This window comes from Bombina bombina, chromosome 7 (assembly GCF_027579735.1).
Source record: "Bombina bombina isolate aBomBom1 chromosome 7, aBomBom1.pri, whole genome shotgun sequence".
NCBI classification, from domain to species: domain Eukaryota; kingdom Metazoa; phylum Chordata; class Amphibia; order Anura; family Bombinatoridae; genus Bombina; species Bombina bombina.
Window position 1 is genome coordinate 429,865,795 of NC_069505.1, and position 14,111 is coordinate 429,879,905.

Genomic DNA, 14,111 nt, shown 5'->3' on the forward strand with positions numbered 1-14,111 from the left:
TTGTATGAGTCATTCATTTTTCCTTTTGTAAGTCAGGATGTGATTAGAATCTGTTTAACTAAACGTTGTCTGATGTTTGTCTCATTGTATCATATTTTGTTTCTATTTGTGTAGTCACTAAATCCCCATGTGTTGGAAATGTATAAAAGCTGTGTTTTCTGTGCAATAAATCAGTTCCTGTTAAACCTGAATGCTAGGCTGTCTAGTTATTTGGGTTTGCTCCAGCTAAAATCACTTTTCCTGGGCTACATAGCAGCCTGTTCCAGGCAGAGGAAGGACACTCTGACAGAGCTACCTAGTTTGGTAGCTGGAGTCTGCCACAGGGTGGGTCCCTGAGTACTGGTGCTGTCGGGCATCAGGGGTGGCTACAGGCTGTGGCCACTTGCCAGCTACATAGCTGCAGTCAGCAGGGAGGAAGCAGGACCCGTTTGGCGGAGATACCCAATCGGGGTAGCCAGGGTATCCGTCACACTAATTACTTCACCTCTTCCTTGCACTAGAGGCAAAGAGAATGACTGGGGGTTGTGGGAAGGGAAGTGATACTTAACAGCTTTGCTGTGGTGCTCTTTGCCTCCTCCTGCTGGCCAGGAATGATATTCCCAACAGTAATTGATGATGATCCGTGGACTCACTGTGTCATTAGAAAGAAAATACGATAAGCTCTAAGAGCTGTGGTGAACACAAAGATGGATGGTCCAATCTACAGGTGTGTGGGAGGGGGGCTTGTAATATATAATATGGATGACAAAAAATTAAAAATGCAAATTAATAAAATGAAACAGAAGTTTTAAATGTTCAGATGAGTGCACGCCTAGTTTCTATAATTAATTACTGACTTACTTGTCTTCCATATCATAAGCAACAGAGAAAATAATAAGGAGCGCATGCTGGCGACATCTCAGAGCCTCGTCTGTACTGTGGGTATCTGGAGACTCCAGTAAAAGCGAAAGACTTTCAGAAATACTTCCGCTCAGGTGGATCAGGCTTCTCTGAAGAAGGTCAGTCACCTCTGTCAAAGGTGAAAAATAATAACATAGTTTATACTTACCTGATAAATTCTTTTCTTTCCTGGCATGGAGAGTCCACAAATCCATTCAATTACTAGAGGGAATTCAAGAATTTTTGTGTATACTTCTGCAGTCCACAAAGTTTGTAATGTAAATAGGAAAAATTATTGTTTTAATAGGCTCTGAAACCTATATAGTTCCTTTTATATTCATATGCTGTACTAATTGATTTTTCTTTCCAATGGCATAGAGAGTCCACGAATCCATTCAATTACTAGTGGGGAATTAACTCCTGGCCACCAGGTGGAGGCAAAGAACACCTCAACAAAGCTTTAAGTATCCTCCCATTACCCACAATCCCCAGTCATTCAGCCGAGGAATTATGGAAAGAGAAGGAGACTCAAAGGGTATAGAGGTGCCTGCAGTTTACAAAAATTACAGAAAGCCGTCTTAAAAATAAGGGTGGGTTGTGGACTCTCCATACCAGGAAAAAAAAGTATTTATCAGATAAGTATAAATTATGTTTTCTTTCCAATGGCATGGAGAGTCCACAAATCCATTCAATTACTAGTGGGAACCAATACCAAAGCTAGAGTCCACAGAATGGAAGGGAGGGATACACAAGACAGGCGAACCTAAACAAACAGAAGGCACCACCTTTTGAAGAAGTTTCCTCACAAAAGAAGCCCCAGCAGAGGCAAAAACATCAAATTTGGAAAATTTGGAAAAAGTATGCAATGATGACCAAGTGGCCACCTTGCAAATCTGTTCCATAGAAGCATAATTTTTAAAAGGCCCAAGAGGGGGGGGCGGAGCCGGGGGCAGTGGAAATGGCCGCATAAATCCAGAGCTCCGTAACACCAGCTCAATAGAACAACCACTAATGGCATAATGCATCAAAGCAAGACCTTTACAACGAACGTCTAGGAGCTAACGGAACACCGGTCTAACAGGCTAGACACTGGATTAATCACCTAACTGCCTCTCACTTGTGTTTTTCGGAGCACATTTATGAACCGGGAGCCGCCATCTTGCCCCAAAACTCTTTGGCATACAGAGGGCCAGCCTGCAATACTTAAGCTCCGGTTGGAAGACACACAGTGAGCGGAGCAAGCAGCTATCAAAACAACAAATGCGCCACACCAGGTACTGTAAACCCCTTGTTAAAAAGCTGACTGCATTTTTTAGACTGAAGCAGCTCCCACGTGGTGCAGTCCGTTCACGCATAGGTGCTGTCACATTATTAGGGCTGTAAAATAGCCTGCATTTGAAACGGCTCACCGCACAGCCACTATCCGTTCCACACAGGTCCATATAATTCTGCAGAGACTGCTGGCATATTGAGACCTCCCTGAGCACACATAGATCTCAGAGTTAAAAGACAAGAAGATAGTGCTCAAACCGCTGCACAATAGATACCAATAATCTGCACACAGATAAAAGTACCCAGCAACACAATAGTATAACCACAAGGTGTTATCTCAGTACAGAGATGGCGGCTAGGAAACAAATAAAGCCAGTAAAACTCACTAAACCACTTGCAGCAAAAGAACACCTAGCTAAAAACTTTTTTACTGGCAACTTGAGACTCTCAGCGATATCTGACCCTGAGATACCTTCATCACCTGACAGGGATTTTAGTAATTCCAGCCCAATCTCACCCACACAGGACTCCATGACACAAGTCCCAACATCTATACTTTCCTCTCTGGCTTCTAAACAGGATATAGCTGAAATTATTAGATCCTGTATAAAAGAGGAGATGGTGGAACTTAAAGGGCCACTAAACCCAAAATCTTTCTTTCATGATTCAGATAGAGAATACAAATGTAAACAACATTACAATTTACTTCTATTATTTATTTTGCTTCATTTTTTAGATATCCTTAGTTGAAGAAAAAGCAATGCACATGGGTGAGCCAATCACACGAGGCTTCTATGTGCAGCAACCAATCAGCAGCTACTGAGCATATCTAGATATGCTTTTCAGCAAAGAATATCAAGAGAATAAAACAAATTAGATAATAGAAGTAAATTAGAAAGATGTTTAAAATGGCATTCTCTTTCTAAATAATGAAAGAAAAAATTTGGGTTTAATATCCCTTTAAACAAGACATACATTCCTTGGGGTTTCGAGTTGAGGCACTAGAGGACACCTCAGGTCAAACCAACAAAACCATCACATCTCTGCAAGAGCAAGCAGAGCAACAATCCTCTCTTTTGGATGCCCTGCATGATAAAATAGAGGATTTAGAGAATCGGGGCCAGAGGAAAAATCTAAGAATTAGGGGGATACCAGAGTCTGTTCTACCTAAAGACTTAATGACCTACCTCCCAGCTTTATTTCAACACCTAACCGGGTCTCAAGCAGCGGACAGTATTCAGTGGGATAGAGCCCACCTAGCCGCCAGACACGGGCCCACCTAGGGACATTGTCATCATCAAGTTTAAGTAGTTTAGGGAAAAAGAAGAACTTTTAAATGCCTCCAGGAAAAACCAACCAGTGCGCTTTAGAGGTATGGTCTTACAGTTTTATGCAGACCTCTCACCACGAACGCTCCAGAGAAGGAGAGAATTAAATTCCCTAACAACTCTGCTAAGACAAAAAAGAATACTTTACAGATGGGGATTCCCCTTCCACCTATATGTCTTGCACGGGAACCAGAAATGAATCTGTAAAACCACAGATGATATCCCGAATTTCTGCAGAGCCCTGGATCTAGAGCCCCTAGAGAACAGCGATAGAGAGCTTGCAGCGGAACAACCGGTCCACAAAAGAGCAAAACAACACAGAGAAGAATGGCAACACGTGCCTGCATCTCACAAGAACAAATCCCGAAGCCAATAACTGCAGCAGAACCACATAAACGACAGCATACGCCCGAGAAAACTTGAAGAACTTTTGAGAAGGTTTTTACCAACTCCACTAATAGCCAATTTTTCTCTTTTTTCATACGTGATTATTGGCTTCTACAAGAGAATGAACCTCTCTAGGAATACCAGGGCGAGAAGAGAGGTGAGATAATAGTACTTGTGACCTGGTCACGAAAATTTTATAGACACTCTAATCCTTTCTCCATTTCCCTATTTGATCTTCTCCTTTCCCCATCTTTTCCCTAACCTCTTCCTCCTTCCCTTTCCCTTCTTTACTCACCCAATTATATCAGTAATGTTTTAATGTTAAAGTTGAATTATAGTATTTCACACTATGTTATATGCTACAGAGGTTTACACTAGTTGCTTGATCATGGTAAATTTTATGGACACCCTGGCCCTTCTTCCATTCCCCAATATGTTCTTCTCCTTTCACCATCTTTTCCCTAACCCCTTCCCTTCCTACCCAATGGTACAGGTTATGGTTTGATGCTAAAGTTGAATTATATTATACGCTATGTTATATGTTATAGTGGTTTATTAATAGTGAACAAAGTAAGCTCAAACATAGAGCTGGTTACCATCTTCAAAATATAAGTGAATGTCTAAAATCAATATCTTAGGCTCCCCCTTTGGGAGAAAGTTATATGTTTGTTATTTAATGTTTAATCGGTCATCATTAAATACATGGTATGTCGGTCTTGAGGAGCACATCTTAAATTATAATACAGCTCAGGTGACTAGGTGGTCCGATCTGACCCGGCCCCATTATAGTGTTTGCTGTCAAAACGCAAATTATAAAATAAAACATGGCTGTTAATACTAAAACTATCACATTGATAAGTCAGAACACCAAGTGGCTAAATTCGCCGCAGAAGCGATCTATGGCACTTAGGGATCTTTGCAGGAAGGGGGGGGACATTCTCTTTCTACAGGAGACCCATTTTTTAAAATCTAGAGAGCCGAAATATTTGGGGAATCACTATATACAACACTTCCATAGCTCTTATGATCACAAAAGAAAACATAATTTATGCTTACCTGATAAATTCCTTTCTCCTGTAGTGTAGTCAGTCCACGGGTCATCCATTACTTATGGGATATTAACTCCTCCCCAACAGGAAGTGCAAGAGGATCACCCAAGCAGAGCTGCTATATAGCTCCTCCCCTCTACGTCACACCCAGTCATTCGACCGAAATCAAACGAGAAAGGAGAAACTATAGGGTGCAGTGGTGACTGGAGTTTAATTTAATTTTAGACCTGCCATAAAAAAACAGGGCGGGCCGTGGACTGACTACACTACAGGAGAAAGGAATTTATCAGGTAAGCATAAATTATGTTTTCTCCTGTTAAGTGTAGTCAGTCCACGGGTCATCCATTACTTATGGGATACCAATACCAAAGCTAGAAGTACACGGATGACGGGAGGGACAGGCAGGATCTTTACACGGACGGAACCACTGCCTGAAGAACCTTTCTCCCAAAAACAGCCTCAGAAGAAGCAAAAGTGTCAAATTTGTAAAATTTGGAAAAAGTATGAAGAGAAGACCAAGTTGCAGCCTTGCAAATCTGTTCAACAGAGGCCTCATTCTTAAAGGCCCACGTGGAAGCCACAGCTCTCGTAGAATGAGCTGTAATTCTTTCAGGAGGCTGCTGTCCAGCAGTCTCATAGGCTAAACGTATTATGCTACGAAGCCAAAAGGAGAGAGAGGTAGTGGATGCTTTTTGACCTCTCCTCTGTCCAGAATAAACTACAAACAGGGAAGATGTTTGGCGAAAATCTTTAGTTGCCTGTAAATAAAATTTCAAGGCACGGACTACGTCTAGATTGTGCAGAAGTCTTTCCTTCTTTGAAGAAGGGTTAGGGCACAATGATGGAACAACAATCTCTTGATTGATATTCTTGTTAGTGACTACCTTAGGTAAGAACCCAGGTTTAGTACGCAGAACTACCTTGTCTGAATGAAAAATCAGATAAGGAGAATCACAATGTAAGGCCGATAACTCAGAGACTCTACGAGCCGAGGAAATAGCCATTAAAAACAGAACTTTCCAAGATAACAGCTTGATATCGATGGAATGAAGGGGTTCAAACGGAACACCCTGTAAAACGTTAAGAACTAAGTTTAAGCTCCATGGTGGAGTAACAGTCTTAAACACAGGCTTAATTCTGGCCAAAGCCTGACAAAAAGCCTGAACGTCTGGAACCTCTGACAGACGTTTGTGTAAAAGGATGGACAGAGCTGAGATCTGTCCCTTTAAAGAACTTGCAGATAAACCCTTTTCTAAACCTTCTTGTAGAAAAGCCAATATCCTAGGAATCCTAACCTTACTCCATGAGTAACTCTTGGATTCGCACCAGTGTAAATATTTACGCCATATCTTATGGTAAATTTTCCTGGTAACAGGTTTCCTAGCCTGTATTAAGGTATCAATTACTGACTCCGAAAATCCACGCTTTGATAAAATCAAGCGTTCAATCTCCTTGCAGTCAGCTTCAGAGAAATTAGATTTTGATGTTTGAAAGGACCCTGAATTAGAAGATCCTGTCTCGGAGGCAGTGACCAAGGTGGACAGGATGACATGTCCACTAGATCTGCATACCAGGTCCTGCGTGGCCACGCAGGTGCTATTAGAATCACCGATGCTGTCTCCTGTTTGATCCTGGCAATCAATCGAGGAAGTATCGGGAATGGTGGAAACACATAAGCCATCTTGAAGGTCCAGGGTGCTGTCAGAGCATCTATCAGGACCACTCCCGGGTCCCTGGATCTGGACCCGTAACAAGGAAGCTTGGCGTTCTGGCGAGACGCCATGAGATCCATATCTGGTTTGCCCCAACGTCGAAGTATTTGGGCAAAGACCTCCGGATGAAGTTCCCACTCCCCCGGGTGAAAAGTCTGGCGACTTAGGAAATCCACCTCCCAGTTCTCCACGCCTGGGATGTGGATCGCTGACAGGTGGCAAGAGTGAGACTCTGCCCAGCGAATTATCTTCGAAACTTCCATCATCGCTAGGGAACTCCTTGTCCCTCCCTGATGGTTGATGTAAGCCACAGTCGTGATATTGTCCGACTGAAACCTGATGAACCTCATGGTTGCTAACTGAGGCCAAGTCAGAAGGGCATTGAGAACTGCTCTCAATTCCAGGATGTTTATTGGAAGGAGACTCTCCTCCTGAGTCCATGATCCCTGAGCCTTCAGGGAATTCCAGACAGCGCCCCAACCTAGTAGGCTGGCGTCTGTTGTTACAATTGTCCAGTCTGGCCTGCTGAAGGGCATCCCCCTGGACAGATGTGGCCGAGAAAGCCACCATAGAAGAGAATCTCTGGTCTCTTGATCCAGATCTGTCAGGTAAATTTTCATTTCTACAGAATCTATAAGAGTCCCCAAGAAGGGAACTCTTGAGAGTGGCAATAGAGAACTCTTTTCTACGTTCACCTTCCACCCATGCGACCTTAGAAATGCCAGAACTAACTCTGTATGAGACTTGGCAGTTTGGAAATTTGACGCTTGTATCAGAATGTCGTCTAGGTACGGAGCTACCGCTATTCCTCGCGGTCTTAGTACCGCCAGAAGAGAGCCCAGAACCTTTGTAAAGATTCTTGGAGCCGTAGCTAACCCGAAGGGAAGAGCTACAAACTGATAATGCCTGTCTAGGAAGGCAAACATTAGGTACCGGTAATGATCCTTGTGAATCGGTATGTGAAGGTACGCATCCTTTAGATCCACCGTGGTCATGTACTGACCCTTTTGGATCATGGGTAAGATTGTCCGAATAGTTTCCATTTTGAACGATGGAACTCTTAGGCATTTGTTAAGGATCTTTAAATCCAAGATTGGTCTGAAGGTTCCCTCTTTCTTGGGAACCACAAACAGATTTGAGTAAAACCCTTGTCCGTGTTCCGACCGCGGAACCGGGTGGATCACTCCCATTAACAAAAGATCTTGAACACAGCGTAGAAACGCCTCTTTCTTTGCCTGGTTTGTTGACAACCTTGAAAGATGAAATCTCCTTTTGGGAGGAGAAGCTTTGAAGTCCAGAAGATATCCCTGGGATATGATCTCTAACGCCCAGGGATCCTGGACATCTCTTGCCCAAGCCTGGGCGAAGAGAGAAAGTCTGCCCCCTACTAGATCCGTTGCCGGATCGGGGGACCTCCCTTCATGCTGTCTTAGGGGCGGCAGCAGGTTTTCTGGCCTGCTTGCCCTTGTTCCAGGTCTGGTTAGGTTTCCAGCCCTGTCTGAAACGAGCAACAGTTCCTTCCTGTTTTGGAGCGGAGGAAGTTGATGCTGCTCCTGCCTTGAAGTTCCGAAAGGCACGAAAATTAGACTGTCTAGCCCTTGGTTTGGCTCTGTCCTGAGGTAGGGCATGGCCCTTACCTCCAGTAATGTCAGCGATAATTTCTTTCAAACCGGGCCCGAATAATGTCTGCCCCTTGAAAGGTATGTTAAGCAATTTTGATTTAGAAGTCACATCAGCTGACCATGATTTAAGCCACAGCGCTCTGCGCGCCTGAATGGCGAATCCGGAGTTCTTAGCCGTAAGCTTAGTTAGATGTACTACGGCATCAGAAATAAATGAATTAGCTAGCTTTAGGACTCTAAGCTTGTCTGTAATCTCATCCAACGTAGCTGAGCTAATGGTCTCTTCCAGAGACTCAAACCAGAATGCCGCTGCAGCCGTGACAGGCGCAATGCATGCAAGGGGTTGCAATATAAAACCTTGTTGAACAAACATTTTCTTAAGGTAACCCTCTAACTTTTTATCCATTGTATCTGAAAAAGCACAGCTATCCTCCACCGGGATAGTGGTACGCTTAGCTAAAGTAGAAACTGCTCCCTCCACCTTAGGGACCGTCTGCCATAAGTCCCGTGTGGTGGCGTCTATTGGAAACATTTTTCTAAATATAGGAGGGGGTGAGAAAGGCACACCGGGTCTATCCCACTCCTTGTTAACAATTTCTGTAAGCCTTTTAGGTATAGGAAAAACGTCAGTACACGTCGGTACCGCAAAATATTTATCCAGCCTACATATTTTCTCTGGGATTGCAACCGTATTACAATCATTCAGAGCCGATAATACCTCCCCTAGTAGCACACGGAGGTTCTCAAGCTTAAATTTAAAATTTGAAATGTCTGAATCCAGTTTATTTGGATCAGATCCGTCACCCACAGAATGAAGCTCTCCGTCTTCATGTTCTGCAAATTTTGACGCAGTATCAGACATGGCCCTAGTATTTTCAGCGCACTCTGTTCTCACCCCAGAGTGGTCGCGCTTACCCCTAAGTTCTGGTAATTTAGATAAAACTTCAGTCATAACATTAGCCATGTCTTGCAAAGTGATTTGTAATGGCCGCCCTGATGTACTTGGCGTCGCAATATCACGCACCCCCTGAGCGGGAGATGCAGGTACTGACACGTGAGGAGAGTTAGACGGCATAACTTTCCCCTCGTTGTCTGGTGAAATTCTATTAAAATGTACAGATTGACTATTATTTAAAGTAGCATCAATGCAATTAGTACACAAACTTCTATTGGGCTCCACATTGGCCTTTGAACATATTGCACAAAGAGATTCCTCTGTGTCAGACATGTTAAAACAAACTAGCAATAAGACTAGCAAGCTTGGAAAATACTTTTCAAATAAATTTGCAAGCAATATAAAAAACGTTACTGTGCCTTTAAGAAGCACACAAAAACTGTCACAGTTGAATAACAATGAACCGGATTAGTTATAAAACCCAAATTTTCACAGTAAATGCATTAAGTTAGCATAGGATTGCACTCATTAGCAATGGATGATTAACCCTTTATATCAGAAAAAACGGATAACAATTGAAAATATAAGCGTTTTTATCACAGTCAAAGCACAGTCTCACAGGTCTGCTGTGAGTGATTACCTCCCTCAAAACTATTTTTGAAGACTCCTGAGCTCATAGAGACGTCCTGGATCATGCAGGGAGAAGAAGGCAGACTGTGACTGAATTTCTAATGCGTAGTAAAAGCGCCAAAATAGGCCCCTCCCACTCACAATACAACAGTGAGGGAAGCTCAGTAAACTGTTTTACTTCAAAAACAAACGACAGCCATGTGGAAAATAAAGCCCAAAACATTTTTTCACCAAGTACCTCAGATAATTAAACGATTTAACATGCCAGCAAACGTTTAAAATCTAATTTATGAAATGTCATTAAAAGCCTGCTGCTAGTCGCTCACCCTGCAGATTAGGCTAAAAGTTATATGCATACAGTATTTACCCAGTGAAGTGCCATTCCCCAGAAATACTTAAGTATAAACATACATACATATCAGCCTGATACCAGTTGCTACTACTGCATTTAAGGCTGTACTTACATTATATCGGTATTAGCAGTATTTTCTCAGTCAATTCCATTCCTTAGAAAATAATATACTGCAACCTACCTCTTTGCAGGTGAACCTGCCCGCTGTCCCCTGTTCTGAAGTTACCTCACTCCTCAGAATGGCCGAGAACAGCAAATGGATCTTAGTTACGTCCGCTAAGATCATACACAAAAACTCAGGTAGATTCTTCTTCAAATGCTGCCTGAGAAAAAACAACACACTCCGGTGCCGTTTAAAATAACAAACTTTTGATTGAAGTAATAAAAACTAAGTTTAATAACCACAGTCCTCTCACACCTCCTATCTATTAGTTGGGTGCAAGAGAATGACTGGGTGTGACGTAGAGGGGAGGAGCTATATAGCAGCTCTGCTTGGGTGATCCTCTTGCACTTCCTGTTGGGGAGGAGTTAATATCCCATAAGTAATGGATGACCCGTGGACTGACTACACTTAACAGGAGAAATGGGGTCAGCCTTCTCATAAGTAGACACACGTCTTTTACTCATATCAAAACATATACAGACACAGAAGGTAGATTTCTATGTGTGCTAGGCCTGTTATATGGCACTCTAGTAACATTGGTCAATTTATATGCACCAAATACAAAGCAACTCCCCTTTTTTAAGAAATGTTTTACCCAAATTTTAGATAACATGAAAGGGACAATCTACATAGGAGGAGATTTTAACATTCCTATTCAACCAAACATAGACACAACAAACCCAAATCCATCCATATCAAAAAGCACAACTAAACATCTGTGGAAAATATTTCGAGATCAGACTCTGTTTGACATATGGAGATTCAAGCACCCCAAGCAGAGGGACTATACTTTTTTTTCGTCCCCACATCGCTCCTATAGCAGGATCGACTACTTGTTCACTAACCAAAAGGGCCTTTCCAACGTATTGTCCTCCAGATTGTCGCACACGGTCTGGTCTGATCACTCAGCGGTACTGGCGCAACTTGAGTGGCCGTCAGCACCCAAGGGTGTATTCCAGTGGAAGCTGGACGATGATTTATTCAATGCCCCAGAATTTAAAATTAAATTAGAGAAGCTTCTCCCAGAATATTTTCAATTTAACTCTCTTCCAGATATGGACCCCTATGTAGTATGGGAGGCGCACAAGTGCTATATTAGGGGCGAAATGATTAAAATTCAGGCGTACGTTAAAAAGAAAACACGTTTACAGTACCAACAAGCGACGGACCTACTAGCTAAATTAGAGTATGCACACAAAAAAAAAACATTAGACTCACACACCTTAGTTGACCTAGAAAACGCTAGGAAAACGGTCCAAAAACAGTTACTAAAAGAAGCAAATACGTCAGCCCTCAAAACTAAACAACAATTCCATTTTGAAAGTAACAGAGCGGGGAAACTATTAGCACGTGCCCTTAAACTTAAAAAGTTAAAAACCTTTGTGCATGAATTAAAGACACCCACAAACAAAAAAGTAAATACTACCCCAGAGATCCTGCAGTATTATTCCAAACTCTATAACTTAAAGAGGGATGGACACCCAAAAGATTTAAATGCCGACATTAAAGATTATCTGTCAACAACCTCACTCCCTCAGTTAACTACGGAGCAGTCGGAGGAATTAGAAGCTCCTATCACGACATCGGAAATCCTTACGGCCCTTAAGCAATTACCCAACGGTAAGAGCCCAGGTCCTGATGGATTCTCAGTACAATACTACAAACAATTCGCCCCAATCTTACTCCCACACTTATGCATACTTTTTAACAGGACGGACTGTCAGCACCCCTTCCCCTCTTCCATGTTGGAAGCTCATATCTCAGTTATCTCTAAACCTGGAAAACAGCCAGATTCCCCTGCTAATTTTCGCCCTATATCCTTGCTGAAAGTAGACATCAAGCTATATGCTAAAATCATAGCTATCAGGCTCAACAAATACCTACCCCAACTTACACACCCAAATCAAGTCGGATTTGTGCCCCATAGGGAGGCACGTGACAATACTATTAAAGTATTAAACCTGTTAGAATATTCTCAAATTAATAATATCCCCTCGATTTTCCTAGCAATTGACGCTGAGAAAGCCTTTGATAGGCTAGATTTGCAGTTTCTCAAAATTACGTTATCCCAATTTGGCTTAGGGGATCAACTTATAGGGAAAATCTTTGCCCTATATCATAATCCGAAAGCCAGCGTCAAATTAAATGACTCCTTATCAGATTCCTTCAACATCTTTAATGGAACGCCCCTACCCCTACTGTTTATATTGGCCATGGAAGTCTTAGCTACCAAAGTTAGATCTAGTGACAAGATATATGGAATACGAGTAGGAGACACACAATACAAAACATCGCTATATGCCGACGACGTCCTTTTCACAATTACCCTCCCAGAAATAACCATCCCTACATTAATGACAGAAATAGACACGTACGGGACCATGTCAAACTTTAAAATAAAAAACAGTCAGGAAGGTGACAGCAAACATCTAATATTTATTAGATAAGACAGAAAAATGGGCTACGTTTCGGGATGTTATCCCTTATTCATGCCATGCCAAACAAACAATCCTCACACCTTTATATACCTAAACACCACTAGGTGGCGATAGAGATAATTTAACCCTATCAATACATCAAATGTAAAAAACATACATACACAGATAGAAGCAACATAACATTTCAAATAGGTACATCTCATTTTACAAAAAATTGATATGTAGATAGAGACATTTTCAATCTACATAATTACCAAAAACATTATTTTTATCTCCAGAAAGAGAGTAAATGACAAGCAGATGACTGACTAATATACACAACTATAGAAAGATAGATAGATCCCATTCCTTATTCATTCCCTTGGGACTAAGTGACCCCAATTCGTATATCCAAAATGTGATCAATTATCTGAAATTTTAGTTGGCTAATTGAATGGCCAGCAGTCACAAAGTGATATGCAAGAGGGGCTTTTAGATTTTTAGTACGTATATTACTTTTATGTTCAATTATGCGATCTCTGGCGCTACGGGTCGATTCACCTATATAAACCATCCCACAAGGGCATTTAACCATATAAATTATAAAAGTACTAAGGCAGGTATAGTAACCCTTAATACTATATTTCTTGCCCGTATGGGGATTATAGAATACAGAGCCTTTTGACATATTACTGCAGCACGAGCATCCTAAACATGGAAAACAACCTTTATTGCAAGAGGAAATAAATCTAGTTTTAGAAACACTTTTGGGGCCTATATCTGCTTTAACTAATTCCTCCTGTAAATTTCTACCTCTCTTAAAGGCTGGCATAGGATAATCTTTAAATTCTTTGATATCAGGATTGCAGTTAGAAAGTATACTCCAGTGTTTTCTGATGATACGCTGAATATCATGACTTTGGGCATTATATTGTGAAACAAAAATGGTTTTAGGGGTTTGGGATTTGGGATTTTTTATCCACTTTAGATTTCAAAAGAGAATCTCTTGAGATAGATCTTTTAAATCTTTGGCCCATTTCAGCCAATCTCTTGTCTACCAAATCCTCAGAGGAAACAATTCTACGTACACGAAGCATTTGGCTATGTGGTAAAGACTTAATAAGGGAAGGTGGATGCGCACTATCAAACCTAAGTAGGCTATTGCGATCAGTTGTATTTCTATATAAATCTGTAATAAAAGAATTACCAGCCTTAGTAATTCTAACATCTAAAAAATGTAAAGACTCTTCACTCCATGTGAGCTTAAATTTAATGTGGTTGGTAGATGAATTCAATTCCCCTACAAAGCTTTCCAGGGTAATGTTTTTGGTAATTATGTAGATTGAAAATGTCTCTATCTACATATCAATTTTTTGTAAAATGAGATTTACCTATTTGAAATGTT

General features: G+C 41.6%; 1 protein-coding gene across 1 annotated transcript in view; it reads right to left on the bottom strand.

The window, feature by feature from the left end:
- The window catches only part of MEI1 (meiotic double-stranded break formation protein 1), a 1,068,659-nt gene that overhangs the window by 721,294 nt on the left and 333,254 nt on the right, over positions 1 to 14,111 (bottom strand). Inside the window, 1 exon segment of the mRNA XM_053689435.1 lies at positions 841 to 1,009. Coding sequence (XP_053545410.1) covers positions 841 to 1,009 — 169 coding nt within the window.